Genomic DNA, 17,403 nt, shown 5'->3' with positions numbered 1-17,403 from the left:
GCTCTTCTCTGGGTTTCTGATAACAGAGACCTTTTAAGAAAGACCGAACCACTTGAAGTCAAGATCTTCATGAGTAGGCACTACATGCCCGACTCCAGCAGCAGAAACGGCAACAAACTTGGTTCCATCTCCATAAATCATAGTGGTATAGCCCGACTGAGGAGTGTTAGTCTCGTTACGACTAAACGAAACACCCTGAATAGTCGACCACTCCTTAATCTGCTCAAGAAGGTTCCTGTAATAAACAAGATTATCCGCAGTGCCGTGCCAGGTCTTGAACCGGGGGTACGCCCCGCTATACCCAGGATACATCGCCTTAACCTGATCAGCCCACTGCTGTCCCGTCTTGATGATCTTCCCATCAGAGCAAACACGGTCCGAACTAATGGGGCTCGAGCCAGGAGATCCAGCCATGCATCCGGCCGCAACGCCAGAGTAGCATGTCGCAGCGGCGAAACGGTCTGGGTACGTCGCCGCGAGGACATTGGTCATCATGCATCCGGAGCTGGTGCCCGTGACGTAGACCTTCTTGGGATCGGCTTTGTATGTCTTGATGACATAGTCGACCATGCTGACGAGAACTTGGCTGTCGCCCTGACCGTCGTGCTTGAGGGTCTTGGTGCTCGCGACATCCCAGCAGTTAAAGTCCTTTTGGGATGAGGGGAAGATGAGGATGACGCCCTTTTGGTCGGCGAGGGACTTGTACTTTGTCTGCTGGAAATAGCCTGGTCCGTTGCCACCGCAGGCGTGAAGCTTTATCCGCGGCTCAGATCAAAAGTCGGGCGATATGATAGGGATAACTTACAGCGAGCATGACTGCTGGGCTTGAAGGGAGGTTGTTGGGGATATAGGCCTGCATGGTTAGCTGCGTGCCGTAGGTATTTCCAAAGTTGTTGATGGTCTGGAGCTGAGCCGCAACAAGGCTAGCGCCCAGGCTCAGCTGTGCGAGCAGCTTGCGGGGAGAGGGGAGTCCAAGCATGGTCAACAAATTCTCCGATTCTGCTTAATTGCTGGTGTCTGTTGTATCAATTGCCCAGCCGCGGTGGATCTCAGCTTTATACTTGACCCAACTCATGATTCTATTGTCAGCGCAAGTGCCGGTGTCAAATACCGCGAGATCCGGAGCCAGCATGTCCGAAGCGAGACCCCGCAGCTGGAAAAAATAATAAATACTGCATGCCCATCGCGGAGAGGATCAGATGGTAGACAGCGTCGCATGCATGGATGAAACGAGTATTGTTTCAAGAGGCTATTTCCATCTCCAACTTATCCATCCGAGGTAGTCTCGTTTACCCCGCATATTTGGCGTCACATGTATGAAACGGGTATGCCGGTGGTCACGGAGGATGGCTCTCCGCAATTACCGGAAATAGTAATTGGTTCCTGACTAGGGATGTTCTGGCTAAATTGGGCGACACACGGATGATTACGCTCCGTCACCGCCAAGAACAGGAACCCGTGCTTAGTTTCGACTGTGTTCTTCACAGCTGCTGGCCTTCATACTACACTACCTGACCACGTTCCTTTTGGGCCGCAGTTAGTCGACTTGCCGTAATCTGGTCAAGCACTGATGCAACTTTTGAGCTGTCTTTGACGAAAGCATAGGCCGACAAATCACAAGAAGCGTCCTCGAAGTGTCCATGGCTAAAGGTGTTGGGCATTGAAGCCAGAACAGGCGATCCCTAACTCTAAACAATGCAATTCGGTAGGCTTAGAGAAGGGTAAGGGCAATATTTTCTCGACGTGCGGCCAGTTCGGCGGTGGACTGGGTTATTGATTTTCTATCTTCGCCAGGTGCTGCGTCAAGATTTGCAGGCCAAGTCACTGGCCGTGTGCTACGGACATGGCAGAATAGTGATACGACGAGATCTGTCAAACTACGGTTAATAATGCGCAGTTGTTCTCCGTTGCCGGACGCTGTTCCAGACTGAACTTCTCTCATTTGGATTGTTCTTTGAACCTTGTCGTAATTGGCCAGCTAAGTGATCAATGTTCTCGGTTCTTTCACATCGTCCCTCTTATGTTCATTAATGTCAATCCTCTTCCTTCATATGATCTTTGAACAAAGACGCAAGACATTGATCATAAAAGTCCAAAGAATCTACTTTCCATCGGGCTACCACATCAGGTAAGGTTACTTACACCTCCAGTTCACCAGTATCTCCCCTATGCGACTTCTCAGAGGATTAGTCTGGCTACTGAGAGGTTCACGCTTGCTTAAAACCGCAAACTTTATAAACTATGAATCGTCTCCCTTCCAGTTGTACCTGCGATGCAGAGATGGCTCTACTCAAAGCCCGAGTGACTATTCTTGAAGAAAAGCTAGCCCAAATCCAAACGACAAGGTCCTCGGACACGGTACTGCCAGCAAAGAAGGAAAATCTACAGGAAGCGGCTACGGCACTAGCACGCAAGAAAGTAGTCAAGCGGCCGGAGACTGAGGAGCTGATCACTAAGGCAGAGCTCCTGACCTGTCCTTCCGAAGCTTCGAAGTTCGATCGGCGATACCTCACTGGAAGACGGCCTCCACACACCCCCCACCGAGCCTTCTCAAAGGCCTATCTACAGTGGACGCTGGATGACATGGATTCACGCGTCACTGCGTTTAGACTTCGGCACCGAAACGCCGACTTTTGCCCCATCCGAACTTACTGCCAGCACTGGGAAATTGTCGATGGCACTGAACCTCACGAGAAAGAGGATATATACGTTCTGCTCCTCTGTATAGACGATCAGTCAGTTGAAGAGGGGGATAGTGGATGCGAGGGGATCAATATGTTTGATGAGGAGGAGCCTGTCGCTAACCGTATCACTGTTCAGCCCTGTCGCATCTTCTGTGATTTGTTACCTGACTTTGGTGCTATATGGGATCAAGGGTATGCGGTCCTTCATTGTCTTGTGCTTGATTATGGTAAGACGGTGGAGGAGGATGGAGATGAGTGGAAGTGGTTGGACCAATTTGGGCGATTGATATCGAGAATGTGACGGTAATATCACCTAGCGATGGCTTGAAGTAGATATGGAGGACGTATTAGGTAGAGTTTGATCTGGGATACTCCTCTCGATAGCTTTTGAATATCATCAGTCCTGGAAATTGCGCTTCTGAACTGTTTTCATCTTTGTCTTGACATCGTGAAATGCGCTATGTTGCGATCTTGAAACGTGAATATTCTCATACAAGACCATCAGTAGGACAGTGTAGATTTTCACGTATCGTTGATGTTCATCAGGGGCACTATTAATTATCCATTACTCTATAGAGAATTCTCTAACTCTAAAAGCGGTACTAATTCGTGTGGTCATTCTTGTTGCAACTGTAATTAAGGAGTGAAATACGGATTTTTCAAATAGGTGAACACTATCTAGGCAAGTCTGGGTTGAAAGATAATGCCTTTATTGTTCGCTGACCAGACAGTGAAAGAATCTTTAAATAGAATCTCACAAGACAAAGACTTAAGTGACTATTTCTAGAAGTAGATTTTCACGTATCGTTGATGTTCATCAGGGGCACTATCAATTATCCATTACTCTATAGAGAATTCTCTAACTCTAAAAGCGGTACTAATTCGTGTGGTCATTCTTATTGTAACTGTAATTAAGGAGTGAAATACGGATTTTTCAAATAGGTGAACACTATCTAGGCAAGTCTGGGTTAAAAGACAATGCCTTTATTGTTCGCTGACCAGACAGTGAAAGAATCTTTAAATAGAATCTCACAAGACAAAGACTCAAGTGACTATTTCTAGAAGTAGGCAAACGTGTAAATGAACATGCAATTGCATAACAAGGGTTCTTTATATGGCCAAGGCCGGTTGGTATGTCTCTGCCAGTTTGGTCTCTCTGATGGGGGATTTATAATAAGTACTAATATCCCGCAGCTTTTATGTCTCAATAACATCAGCAGTCCATATTCTTCAACAATAGCAACAACAACAGAGCTTCACCAAGTTCCACAAATCACTAACGCCTCCATCATGTTCACCATCTGGTCCGCCATCGCACTCCTTAACACTCTTCCCAGAATCATAAGTGGCCTTCTTGCAGTATACGACTTTTATCACAACCCACTCAGCTACATCCTGCCTTTCTTCGGCGTCGTACCCGGCCAACTCACGCCATTCCGCACCCTGTTCATGGGCCTTACGATTCTTTTGTTTATGATAATATTCATATATGTCATCTTGGATTACGTCATTCGGGGTGCGGTACTCTTGGCCAAGAAGCTGTTGTCCTTTGTATGGACACTGTATTTAAATCCGTTCTGCCTAGCGGTTCTATATGCTATTCCATTGGGAATTGCGATTCGATTACTGGAGTTGTACATGTATGAGTCTTCGATGGGAGCTAAGTAGGGGAGGTAATCGCATCTCTACAGGTTGATATTATGTCTATTTTGAAGTTGTCAAGACATTTTGCTTTCTTAGCTTTCTAGAGGACTTAGGTGTCCATAACATAAAGCGCAGAGTATTTCTTTTAACTCTACAGATTAATCTGTCAGACTTCTTAGCATTTTATTAATACTTTTGTCGAACCGAGCTCGAAGAGCGTTCTTTGTATAGATCTGCCGATGCATGCTTGCCTTCTGCAGCTCGTCTTAGCTTCGCTGCCTACTATAAATAACAGTGTAAATATAGCAATCAATGGCTTATTTGGTAGTGGGGCTGATGCTGCCAATGAGCTACCCTGAAGAACTCAGCTAACCCTACTCCCTACACGTCTTGTAATCTTACCATAGCGAGGCCCCAAGCACAAAAGGACTACGAAAACTACTGGCAGCCTTGCTTCTGTGATAAGATTGGAGGCCCGAAAAAGACACTTGCTTTTGATGCATCAAGAAGCGCTCTCAATGAAGGTTATTCCATGATTTAAGCGTCGAGAATGTATTCTCTGGGCTCGTTACAGTATGAGCACCGGTCGGCTTTTTGCAAACGGGCTTGACAAAGCGCAAATAAATAACTCAAGGCTAGATGAGAGAACAAAAACTGCTTTATTGGAGGAAACAAATTTATTTTATGGTGCAGGCTTCGGTCATGGCCCACTCTTCGCATCCTGAGGCGAGTTTTACCCCCGCCAGCTGAGTGATGGACTTGTTCCATGTAAGATGATTGGACCGATTGACAATTCTTACAGGATACGAACTCGTCGTCAGAAGGACCCTTGTCAAGGCCGGAAGACACAATGTCCGACACGGCCCCATGGGATCAGGTAGAGCAGAGTCTCCGATCTAGGCGAAATTCCAGCCATGTGGTGTTACCCTTTGAAGTAAGATCGAATTCGGGATTGGAACAAGGAGGATTGAAGATTCTGGCTGATTGAGAAAGATATTACTAGACAGATGATCAAAATAAACAAGATGTAGCCCCGCGATGGACAAGCAACACAGTTGTAGACAACTCTCAGCTTCATGAACTGCTGTGACCGCCAGTCAATTGTCAATGCGTTCGTTCTTAGCAGGGATGGTTATGCATAGAGCAAATGTAAACTGATAACATGCATGTTAATGTTGGTAGAGGCAAGTTTTGTATCCATGGCCTTTACTATCGTGGTTTATCGCGAGGCCGATTACCAATAGCTCTTCTATGGGAGGCTATCGAAGAGCGAGTAACTTGAAGAACCGTGGTATACCACGTTGTCGACGAGTCGGCAACTATTCAACATTTCCGATTAGCGTCGTCCCAGGCTACTTTAGCGCGTAAGCACTGGTATGCACTGGGGAAAAGCTCAAAAGTCAAAAGACTGCCAGTGAAGATGATGTACAGAGTCTAAGCTCGATTGAGGATATCTTAGCGCTGGTGCCCTACTCCGGAGTCTGTGATAGACACAATTTGGGCACTAGTTCAGGGGATTAGATACCCAACGTCTCCCTCTTGTCATCCAGAACTTGGTATAGGTATTCCCATGTGTTAGCGTATCTGTTGAAGTAATATTCCCCTTGAAAACAAAATGTCTGTCCGAACATCCGTCTCAACAATTGCAGGATTTCCCGAACCTTGACATTTGCTATCGTGGCTGCGTTCGCGATTCATATCCCATCAGATCACATCGGACTCCCCTAGGTCTCGGCCCATCGGCGAAATGATTCTCTCTTAAATACTCCCTGACCCAAGACTGTATCAGGACAAGATCCATCACCCATGGCTTATCTAGAGTGATCGAGGAGCATAGCGCAAACTCTATCGCAATTCTTCAACCCAAGAAATTCATTAGTGCCGAGTCTATTCCCGAACCTCTTAGCCACCGTCAAAGCGCTGGTGTGCATGGTAATCTGCTTTTAGCCACTCACGTAGCGCAGAGAACAGACACACGAAACTGGCGCACACCAAGATAGCCACCACTTGATCTTTGGTATGGTGTTGAAGAACCAGTGGCGTGTCTGCTGGTCGTTTGTGGAATAGCGTTTAGTCTTGTCTTTTGCTTAAGTGCTTTCCTTCCTCCATGTCCCCAGCGGATCGACATCCCGCGAGATTGAGTTGGAGCGTTGGCCTGATTACTCGCCAAAATGCCTGCAGGGCCGTCCGGTGTTGTTGTCTTGGTATGCGCTCAATCGCCAGCCATCTGAATCATCATCTAACAATCGCACGCTCAGACCGTTATCTACGTCCTCATCGTAGTATCCGCGATAATCATCGGCGCCCGAATTTATCTACGATTGGCAATCCAGAAGCAGCGCCTCGTGGCAGCAGACTGGCTGCGCATATCAGCGTGGTGCACTGCGTTCGTTACCGGCTTCTTCGATATACTCTATGCGAAAGAGGGCGTTTTGCATCCTGGGATCAATTATACTTTGTCTAATTGGGATGCCACGTTGGAACAACAGATCAGAATGCGCAAGGTAGGTTTTGTAATTACATCGATGGAGATTGAGCTGATTAACAGTTGCAGTACAATTGGGTCAATCCTTTCCCATTCTACACGACGTTTTATCTATGCAAGGCATCCCTGCTTGTTATTTATATACAGCTATTTCCGCCATTCATGGTCATGAGGAGACTCATGGTTTGGATCGTGGTTGTGTATTGTGTCTGCGCTTACATCGTCACCATTTCTCTCCAACTGTTCCTCTGCTACCCGATCGAACGAAACTGGTATTACAGCACAATCGCCCGCGATATTGTATAACTAACTTTGTCTTTAGGGCGGTCACAAATCCAGAAGAAGCATGCAGCTTCAGAACGACGCTTCTGATGTTCCAAATCAATTGGGTGTTGCATTTCGTCGGAAGCATCGCTCGCAAGTTCACCCGCTAGTTTTGGCCAGAGATAGGACTGATACCTTCATAGTTTTCTGCCTCCCATTTCTCATCATCCATAATCTGAACATGCGCAGGAAAGTCAAAGTCGGTGTTTACTGCATCTTTCTCTTGGGCATCATCGACATAGCATTCTCTCTCACGCGCTTCTTGACGATTCAACTGGGCGACAGCGAAGACTTTAGATCTTTTACGATAATTGGTAAGTATATTGGACGATACTATTTAGAAGAGTGTGCTAATTCATTGCCAGAACTCTGGTGTTCCCTCGACGTGTACATCGGTCTTGTCATCTGCTGCATCCCAGCTCTCCGACCATATCTTCACAGGAAGGGAGTCAACTACAACATCCGGGAATCAGGACGTCCTTCAAAATCTGGTCATGCGATACGTCGGACAGGCCAGAGTGGGTTTGAAGAGATAATTGAAGGGCCGGGTCTTAGGGATGATGGTCGAGATGATTCATGGTCTGCATCTCACTCTTGTGAGATTACAGCAGAGCTAAGCGATAAAAAGGAAAACGGGAGTGATATTGAGCTGGTTAGTATTGGGGTTAGCAAGAATAGTGTGTAGATTGATGAAGGTCAGCGCGGGAGAATACAGGATTGATTGCTTATCACTCGAGTCTGGCCGAGTCCCAGTACTTGCATTGTTGCTTCTTCCAGAGCGTTAATATGAGTTGATCACATCTAAAGGCTGATGATCTATTAACGAGGCAGGCAATCCAATACACTTAGAAACGATTAGATACAGGTTTTGCATGGCAATATACGAATAGAATTAGCAAAGATTAAAATAAATTTCAACCAATTCAGAGTTCATTACGCTCAGGTTTGTCCAAACTCAGTGACCCTTTCTCAGTACTACCATTTACTTTACATATATTCTATTTAGCTCTAATTCTTAGTCCCTGCTACATAACCACCATCAGCAAGGAACCCAGTTCCCAACCACGTTACTAAAATGTATAGTCCAAGTCCCACGGCCAAGGGTATCTGGATAGTTCAACTTCTGTAGTTGGGAAATGTGACCGGCTACTTCTTATCGCGTAGTAGTTCGGACAAGCTTTATCATTACATGTTTCTTCAGCACCAGGGGGGCCACTGTACGTATATGACTCCCTGCTTATTGCATGGAACCAAGCATGGTCCGGCAGATTCACCTGCTGGAGTTTCCCTTCCAAGGGCGCCCAGCCGACGCGTATACTTCGCTGGTAGCGGATCCTGATGCAAGAGTGTTTAGCACAGGAACTGAGGTGGGGACAAGGCTCAGCTGTAATCCTCAAATTGCCTTGGGTCGGATTGTGGTGGAGTAGAGATGAGCGAGTTGGCGGTTTTGCCCCTTTTGGATGGATGACTTTGACTGGACTATCCTGAGATGAGACATCAGTGAAGATGTCTTCAAGGATGAGAGCGCTCAGCTCGGGCAGAACTCCCAATATACGTTTCGGTGCAAAGTGCTTCCCGCCCTTCTCCCGAACTGATCGAATGGCCTCGTAGATGACCGACATTGGAAGAGTCATTGTTCCCGTTTCGTGGTTCATACCATAGAGAATGTCGCCGATCCCTCGATCTGATGTCAGATCAGGATCCGAGTTACCGGTAAATGTGAGCGACAACAAGCCTCCGCCCGTTGGATATATGGTCATCTCGGCCTTTGGCCCATCAAGTTTAGTGCTACAAGAGCTATAGTGACTCGGATCTTCGCAACTCATGATCTTGACCTTTTGACACTTGTTGGAGTAAGACTGAGGGCCGCCAATAAAGCTTTGGACGTAACACAAGTCGAGAGTCTTGTGCTCACAAAGCCGGATGTAACCCGACCTGGCAATGCATCGGTCTTCACCGGCTGAAAAGCATGAGGCAGGGTGAGAAACTCCGCAGCTTGTGCACTTCTTCCAGTCGGAATGTTGGGGCGAGAACTTGCATTTCAGGGACGAGCCGTCTGTCGTTCTAACATCCAGCCACTTCTGACAGGTAGAGCATATCTTTCCCTTTCTGACGAAGTCGTCTAGGCCTTTCAAGCAAATACCTCTCTTCTGGGCTTTGTAGCCGAAGCAGTGCTTTTCTCTGGTGAGTGGGAGATCGATGTTCGTTATCGTGGCAGGTGCGCTCTCTCTTCGCGCCCAAGTCCCTGATGATATGAGACACTGTTCGCAGCAATCCTTGTCCGAGAAGAGGTGTGAGATGAAGGCTTCATCTTGAGTCAGTCGTCTGAACCGTTGGGAGACTTGGCGCAGCGCAAAGAAGGTGAATAGTGATGTTTTGTCAGTGCCTTCAAAGATATTGTGGATGATAGCCATGAGGATCTCTTCAGGGAGTTTGTTCAGACCAACGGCGGAGGCGGGGGGCGGTGTGATTGCTTTGATAAAATTAGCTGTTGTTGAAGGAGCTTGGACCAGTAGAACTCACTTGTCGATGGAGCGAGAAAGCGCGTGTAGAACCTCAGTTGCCTGGCGAGGAGAGGAGAAAACAAGTCCATGATCGATGGTGAAGATGGACTGTGGGCGGGAGTTTGCGCCGACATGGGTGATGGTAAAGAGAGGGAGGTTGATAAAAGAAGTCATTGCTGTATTTGGCAGACGAAGGCACGGCTTTTTATACGCCACGCCTATAGGGTTCACTTTAACTAGGTAAAGTTTTAAGATCAAACTAAACTTTTAGTCGAGAAAATATAAATTTATCATGGGAACCTTCAGCAAGCGGTAAAACAAGGTTTCGTGGCTAAATATACAGTTTGACGACGCGTGTTGCGGGAACATGCACTCGGTGGCGTTGCATTCACAAAGCAAGATGTATTAGCTTGGTACCTGCTACATGGAGAACTTCGTATGTGGCTCCCTCCTTCGTGACAGCGTCGCATGTTAATGGGATTGTAATGGACATGCTCCCACATGCTTGATGACTCTAGACCGCCTGCTAGACGGAGACACGGAACAGCTCGCACCCGTTGAAAGGAGACATGGAGTTTTACAACCCACTTACCAGTGATGAGAACGCGGGCATAGTAAATCAAAGACGGTGCACTATGAAATGTATTGTCCTTGATAGTACTTACTAGACTGTTGGTAAGATATCGACATAAAGTCAATTGTTACACTATGTTAAGCACTCTACGGAGCATTTAAAGATCTTGTAGATAAATGTTTTTTTTGTTTCCTTCTCTAGACTAGCTATCCAGTATCCTCAGAACTTGTTCATGCCCAATATCGCTATCGTTAACTTTCATTCGCGGAACATAGCCACTCAGTAGTAGCCTTGGCCAAGGGTCCATGGCGCTTCTACTTCGTACCCTCCAACCTCTTCAAATCCTGCAGCATCTGGAGCACCTCGTTCTGGGACAAGTCGAATCGTCCCTTATGACACTCAGCCAGCTGCTGGTTCCATTCATCAGTAGTTAGGAACATCAACGCGTCGACTAGCAGGCCAACGTGATGCACATGCTCCACAAGCGCGACTATCTCTTCTGGGGTAGGAATGATCATGCCACTGTTGTCATACGGACGGGGTTCAAAGACTCCTGGATATGTGTGTGGCCTTTGTGTCTAGTACAGACTCTTCGAGGTGACTCAAGATACAGTGGATCTGGGCATAGAGCTCCATGAATGGTGCAATCTTTGCTGTCAGTGGAAAGGTGATCCTGTAGGTTAGTATTTCGGGCAGCTCTGACGATATTGGCAACTGGTCCTGAGGTGCAAATCCTAGGGCGACATAGGAACTTATTATATGTATTGGTAAACCGGCAACGTGGGTTTGTTCATACCGAACGAAATAGCCCATATGTGGTATCATCGAATGTTCAGGAGTTGCTTTGAGGTACTTGAGAACAAGACGCTGCAAAGAAGTGATCAAGGCCTTACTTGATGAACGTGACACTGTAACAATGCATTTTCGATTCTATGGAACCATTGTATTTGCTATTTGGTGTTTCGAGAAGCACGGTTTGCGCCAATTGAAACTCCTCAATTTATCAATTGCGTAGTTCGTCCCATACTGAAAAGATATGCAACTACGCCCTAGGAGAAGTTTAGGATTTCAGGGTAAGTCAGTAAGTTAGTCTAAGGATTTAACTAAAGTATACTAAACTTACCCAAGTCTTTTTATCCCTTAGGAAAAAAGGTTTTTGAAGATGTCAGCGTCTTACACTATGCTTGAAAGGGCGCAAATGAGCCTGTCTCCTGTCTTGTTGCCATGGTACGTAATCAGTCTGGCTAATGTTACGGCTGAAGCAACTTCACTCACTCACTCTCTTTCAGTCAGTGATATCCCCCGTCAGCTATCTATACAGGGCTTTCTAATTAAGATATATGACCCAATCACCGAAAATGGACCAGCCACCTACCGCAGCATGGCTGAATAGTTCCTCGAGGGTTCCAGTGCAACCGACAAGTCCCTTCGTCTACAGCCAAGCCTCGACAACCAGGACCATTATTTCGAGATCAGGTGGGGTAAGAATGGCACTAGAGATATCAACCAAGGAACATTCCTTACTCATTCATCAGAATAGCTAATGGCCCCTATAAGTAGGAGCAATGGGAGGCCAATGGATATAACATGGTTCACAACTTGATTTAAGAGGCTCCGAACACGACTTATAGTTATCCTGTTCACGGCGAGGCGAAGAAGTATAGCGGAAACTAGAGGGGAGAACTAGGCAATAGATCCTACATGCAAGGCGTTAGATGTTCTGTTCATAATACATATTTACACTGACAGAGTTGATAAAAGAAACATCACAATTTCATCTTGCCTACTGTATAACGGCTTGCAATAAGATTGAGGGAAGAACATACAACTCTCATGGCCAGGTCGCCCTACTAGAACATGCTGCTTTGTACGTGCGTTTAGAGACTGAAAATGTCAGATTATTCAAGACTGGTTGCTCATCGATGTTCTCCCAAGTCCTTCTACATATTCTGCCACAATCAACACATCTTCATGTGTTCCTCTTGCGAGAATTGTATTCAGGTCTAAGAGTACCGTTCTAGCAATGTTTATCTGCCCTACCGGCATCATGCTTGCCATCGCTTCGTATCACTAGTTCATCTGGCGTGCCATTTGCAGCAGGCCGTCACCCTCAGGCGATCCCTCACCGTCCTCTCGCTCATGCATCTCCGCGTCTTGTCTCAAGAGTCTGGGAGTAGTCTCTCGAGAGATTCGCGGACGACTTCGACCTGAATTTGAGGTGCCAGGGACAATGGCTCCCTGGCGAACGAGCCCAGGTCTTTTGTCCCGGAGCTGACTTGGGTCACTTGACCCCTGCTTCTCAATACCTAACCCACCCATCTCATGATCCAGTTCGTCCAAAGCGGAGAGGACCTTGACCTCAATGTCTCTCAAATCCTGTCTTTCTCGTTGTACGGTCCGGTCCAGCGTCACCGACATCAGAGCACTGTACTTCTCGATAAGGGCATCTTTCTCCGCCAGGATCTTCATCAGCCCTTTATATTCCGCCGTCAATTCATCCATCTGGACCTCTAGCCTCCGGATATAGTCTTGGCTGTCTGCTAGACTCCCCTTTAAGGCTTTGCACTCTGCCTCGAGGGCGAGGCACTGTACGATTCCTTGTCTTATAAGTTCGGAATTCTTCTTTGAATTCCTTCTTTCGAGGTCCGCCATGTTGACCCGTGACACTTTGTTAGTATCAGTGTGACTGGAGTGTTAGTACTCGTTTCTGAATTTATCTGTTTTGAAGTGAGACTTTGCTTCAATGTCAGAGGGGTTCTTACCTTGGAGGGAGGTTGTTGACTGAATGTTTAGTCAAAATCTACAGGATATTTATACCTCAAAACCTGAACAAGGGCTTTCTAAAAGATATTTCATGTCCTGCTTCTGATTCTCATACTCTATATGAGAGATCATGGACTCTGTCTGTGTTCACAGAACTGGCCGTGTAATCGTCAATTACCCGTTTCAGTGAGTGGCGTGTTCTGTATCCTAAACTGACCGTGGTCTGGACTGCGAATTACTCGTGGAAGTTGGCGCTCCCGACGCTTGCTCACCATGCATTCATCTTCGCAGGCCGTTGTTCACCACAAACTACGGGCATGCACTTCAACGTTCTTTACCCGCCTTATTTTGGAAGAATAGCGTGGGTGTTCAGTGAATGGTCTTTGATAAAAACAGGGACAGGTCAATGGCCGATTGTTCATACAAAAAGTCGAATGCTGACATTGCAGCTTTGTTTTACTAGTATCATTGGGAGGCCACGTGCGACGAGTAGCCTTAGGCTCTCGATCCTAGATAATGAGAATGTTTAAGTAAACTATCCTTAACTTCGAGCAGTCTTGGATAAGTTTAGCGTTTTATATATCGGATCTTGAAAAGTGGAACACAGGCGTGGTTAACCTTTTCATTCGCGTCGAGACACAATGCGTCGATGAGCAAAGTACAGCCTACTGTGGGTAGAGTCTGTTCTTTGATGGTTCATGTCGAGCGCCTCCTACTGCGTCTGGATACAGTGCCAACTTCGTTAATCATACTGTGGATGACGATCTCCTTAAGTGGTGCAGAAATCTACTGGTTGGCGCTATAAGGGCCAGCGTCCAGTAGGGACGGCCGGTCAATCCGACCTGTAACATTTTACTGGCGGGGATCAGCAGAGCTTATTGATAGACTTACACAGTCTGGCCTCGAGCCTTTTTCCTGATCGCTTCCCAACATTGGTGACAGCACATGAAAGCTAGGGTCCTCTTCTGGATAATGATACATAGCGGAGTTGCGATATCTGAACACGAAGATGCACTTTCTTCTGCCGACATCCAGCATCAAAAGCGCTCGCGTGAACAAACCCGCTGTCATTGCCGCTAAGATAGGCTGGCGTAAGTGGCGTTGAGCAGCTGAGTATGGTGCTACCTGTCACTTTGCTTAGCCTTACAAACAGGGCTAGTCGCTGCCATTTCCCGAGCTGAACGGTGATACATATGAGTAACTTGCTTTGAATAGGGCGACAATGGGATATGAAGTACTTATTTGTATGGCGGTGAATGAACAACTTCTGTCTGACTCTTGGACACCATAACATGTTCCCAGTCAGGATCCAATAGTAAACTTTACCATTTCGGTCATGCCAACACTCCCGTACTGGGGCTAGTACTTCTCATTGACTCACCAACCTAGCTACCAGATTGATATCTGACAGAGACGGCTTAAGTTGAGCTCCGTGAGTGATATTGAGGCAGCCGCCCCAAAGTGTTATTCTCAGCCTGCGAGCCACCATGACGGGAAAGAGAAGCGATTCTTTCTATCTAGCGAAAAAGTCTTCCCTATTTGCCTGGAAATCTGAGCCAAGATAGAGCAAGTTCCTTGTCTCCATCACTGAACGCGACAACCGGCTATACGCTGGACCTCTGTAACATAGTAAGTTTCCCCGGATTTAAGCTCTAGTGTTTGCATTTTCCCGGCTGTCGGAGTGGATATGGTCCGCGATCTCACGCGCAGGCCGCTCTCCCGCTTCGTCTGCCGTGTTTCGTAAGCTATCCACACTAGTGTGTCTATTCCAAAAGGCTCACTCCCACGGTGTCTGATCGACAGCCCATTTCATGGCCTTGCCAAGAAGTCTCGCAGAGGGAGTGCATAGCGAGCGCGACAGAGCGACAAGGGCAAAGCAACCATACCAAACAAGCGCAGTGAAGACAGCGAATTAACATTTTTCGAACTTCTCACTTTGCGGGCGTTGTGCGGTCGACCTGAATTCGCCGGTTAGGCGACAGTTTTAATGTATAATATGCTAGCATACCTAACTTTCGGGGCAGTAGCCCTGGTAATAATACAGAGCACACGAATCACGTTGGCTACACCGCCGTATAGACATAAAGTGGCTTGGCCACGATGACATATCACTTTCCGACATGCGGACAGCTCAGCCCAGGGACGAGAGAAGAGTAAATAATACAAGTAATATTCTCTCGCTTAGCTTTTCTGTTGAGAGGGTTTTCCACGCTCCCGTCACTGAGAACTTTGTCGATTTCCCTTCTTCCCTCCATTCCCGCCTCTGGTCCAACATGAAGAGCATGTGAGAAAGCAGGGTTCCTTAATTACGATCTGTTAATTGCTTGAGAGCTTAAAGACAACTCGAGATATCTTTGAACTCTCTACCAAAAGCCCACCACATCAATCATGTCAGATTCCGACGTCGAGATGCCTTCGTACCCTGAGACTTCACCACCCACCGCCGAAACCAACTCAGAGACCCCTAGAACACCAAAGAAGTCTGAAGACGACACTGCCTCTCCCAGCACGAGATTTGGCAAACCTCTCAAGCCGGCCCCCAGTCTCCGTGACCGTCCACGAGCTGCTTCTTCATCATCCCTCCCCTACCGTGGCCACTTCTCAACCCCAACTCACCACCAACAAGCCACCGACTGCATTCTTCCCTACCGAGTTGAGAAGCGCCGCGCAGCTGTAAGAGGTCACCAACGAGCAGAGAGCTTTGAGCAATACATATCATCCACTAGACGTCTTACGCGACGTATTCCAAGCAACGATGAAATCACCGCAGTAGGCTCTGTCAACAACTTGCTTCCTCGCCGAGGACAAACTATTGCACCGACTTCTGGAAGCTTGCTGTGGGACTCGCCTCCGCTGCCTCGCCGTCGGGTTATGGAGCAGCTGGAGCATCGTGTGGAGGATCTCCAGGTTGCGTCACGAGGAGAGTCTGCTGGGCCACGATCTTCAGAACCAGGTCACGCTGCGGCATGCCCAACCGGCGCTAGATAGATCAATACATCAAGACGTACACGCGAAGAGTCTGAAGAGGGTGTATCGCCTGTCCTATCAGCCCATCACTGGTCGGATGAATCTGTCTAGAATACCGTCCTTTTTCGACAGTGGCTGTATGTGGCATGTCGGAGGTATCATGCCCATAAGAAATTATTCAGACAGGTAGATAATATAGATGAGAGCGGTGATCTGCAATACTTAGCTTCAGAGCGTGAAGGAGCCTATTGATAGGTGTGAAATTTATAGAATTGGGGTGTTTATAGCCAAAAGAGCACAGAGGGAATTCTAAAAATAATCGAGAAATGGATATTTAATTATATTTTACACTGTTGATGGCTTGGTGACTGTTTTATTTTGAGCCGTCTCTTCTACCATAATGTAGGGTATTTGACTAATGCTTGCACAGACATGGGGTTTCCGAAAGAGGCCGGCCTGTGTTTCCAGGCTATAGATTCTTAAACACTATCTACTGAAATCTCTAAGTTACATCCTTCCCTTGGCGTGAGTATGTGTATCAAGAATATTTCGTATTCTATAAAAAAATCCTCCCTTGCCGTTGTTGATCGCCAAGCAGGGATGAGTGTATCTGAAGTGTTTTAAAAGCACGGTTCAAGGAAGAAACGAGTTGTAAGCAATCAGAGACAGAAACATAGCCGGCTTTGATATCATTGGCGTCGCTGAATTGAGATAGAAGATGTGAAACAAAATTACGAACTTCAAGACCAGAAAAAGATCGACCTGTTACTCTGTTCGTTACAAGTCCAAGGTTATGTATGAAGACGATGATATGCCTTTGCGATAATTCGCTTTCCCTTGTTAAGGAGTATTATTCCTGCAAAATACGGTATCCCATCAAGTATCTCTCTATAGCTACAACTCCAAAACATGGCTACGACGCAGGTGACCTATGTTCAAGTTTTAGATCGCGAGGACTTCAAGGTTCCCATGGTCAGTACGCGGGTTCGAATTAATGACGTTGCATCAAGATCGGAATAGAGTTGCCGGACACCAGTGACATGACCTTGGGGGACACGAACATGATTAGCGGATGCTATTACCCCGTACCCCGCAAATTTATCCCCATGGGCAAATTGTAAAGTTAATTGCTTGGATAAACCCCCAATGCGCGATCTGGCAGACCAATCTGGACTGGCTTCTGGCTGACCGTACTAGCGTGACACTATCTCCGCTCGTTAGACAGATCTCGACTAACCTTGAGTGAAATTTGAATGATAGAGTTTGGGGAAGTCTGGGGTAATATTGGGGGTGGCTTATCCGTTTTTACTTGGTCTATTTGCTGAGGCAGAGTTCACTCGAATTGGTTTCGTGCACGCAAAGAGAAGAATTATGGTGCGTGAAAGTCCAATTAAATAGATTGAGAAAAGAAACTAGTTAAGAGATAAACAAGAGACCTTACAGGGAACCCTCTAGATT

General features: G+C 46.9%; 7 protein-coding genes across 7 annotated transcripts; 4 read left to right on the top strand and 3 right to left on the bottom strand.

Moving 5' to 3' along the window:
* Window positions 1-33: 33 nt before the first annotated feature.
* Window positions 34-979, bottom strand: FVEG_13522 (hypothetical protein; the record flags this gene model as incomplete). Its single annotated transcript, XM_018902886.1, has 2 exons — window positions 34-753; window positions 806-979. 2 exons carry the CDS (start codon window positions 977-979, stop codon window positions 34-36), a joined length of 894 nt encoding a protein of 297 aa, XP_018761723.1.
* A 1,301-nt stretch (window positions 980-2,280) lies between these two features.
* On the top strand, window positions 2,281-2,985 carry FVEG_17539 (hypothetical protein; the record flags this gene model as incomplete). Its single annotated transcript, XM_018906785.1, has 1 exon — window positions 2,281-2,985. The coding sequence occupies one exon, from the start codon at window positions 2,281-2,283 to the stop codon at window positions 2,983-2,985; it is 705 nt and encodes a 234-aa protein (XP_018761722.1).
* A 989-nt stretch (window positions 2,986-3,974) lies between these two features.
* On the top strand, window positions 3,975-4,687 carry FVEG_13521 (hypothetical protein; the record flags this gene model as incomplete). Its single annotated transcript, XM_018902885.1, has 2 exons — window positions 3,975-4,348; window positions 4,624-4,687. The coding sequence occupies 2 exons, from the start codon at window positions 3,975-3,977 to the stop codon at window positions 4,685-4,687; spliced, it is 438 nt and encodes a 145-aa protein (XP_018761721.1).
* A 1,812-nt stretch (window positions 4,688-6,499) lies between these two features.
* Window positions 6,500-7,822, top strand: FVEG_13520 (hypothetical protein; the record flags this gene model as incomplete). The annotated part of the gene is made up of 6 exons (XM_018902884.1): window positions 6,500-6,532; window positions 6,587-6,832; window positions 6,883-7,085; window positions 7,136-7,234; window positions 7,264-7,451; window positions 7,503-7,822. 6 exons carry the CDS (start codon window positions 6,500-6,502, stop codon window positions 7,820-7,822), a joined length of 1,089 nt encoding a protein of 362 aa, XP_018761720.1.
* Window positions 7,823-8,530: 708 nt separating this feature from the next.
* FVEG_13519 (hypothetical protein) lies at window positions 8,531-9,730 on the bottom strand (the record flags this gene model as incomplete). The annotated part of the gene is made up of 3 exons (XM_018902883.1): window positions 8,531-8,611; window positions 8,634-9,610; window positions 9,661-9,730. 3 exons carry the CDS (start codon window positions 9,728-9,730, stop codon window positions 8,531-8,533), a joined length of 1,128 nt encoding a protein of 375 aa, XP_018761719.1.
* Window positions 9,731-12,285: 2,555 nt separating this feature from the next.
* On the bottom strand, window positions 12,286-12,867 carry FVEG_13518 (hypothetical protein; the record flags this gene model as incomplete). The annotated part of the gene is made up of 1 exon (XM_018902882.1): window positions 12,286-12,867. One exon carries the CDS (start codon window positions 12,865-12,867, stop codon window positions 12,286-12,288), a length of 582 nt encoding a protein of 193 aa, XP_018761718.1.
* A 2,499-nt stretch (window positions 12,868-15,366) lies between these two features.
* FVEG_13517 (hypothetical protein) lies at window positions 15,367-15,966 on the top strand (the record flags this gene model as incomplete). The annotated part of the gene is made up of 1 exon (XM_018902881.1): window positions 15,367-15,966. The coding sequence occupies one exon, from the start codon at window positions 15,367-15,369 to the stop codon at window positions 15,964-15,966; it is 600 nt and encodes a 199-aa protein (XP_018761717.1).
* Window positions 15,967-17,403: the final 1,437 nt, after the last annotated feature.

This window comes from Fusarium verticillioides, chromosome 8 (assembly GCF_000149555.1).
Source record: "Fusarium verticillioides 7600 chromosome 8, whole genome shotgun sequence".
Taxonomy (NCBI): Eukaryota; Fungi; Ascomycota; class Sordariomycetes; order Hypocreales; family Nectriaceae; genus Fusarium; species Fusarium verticillioides.
Note: the sequence above shows the minus strand (reverse complement) of the source record. Positions and strands in the feature narration are given on the sequence as shown.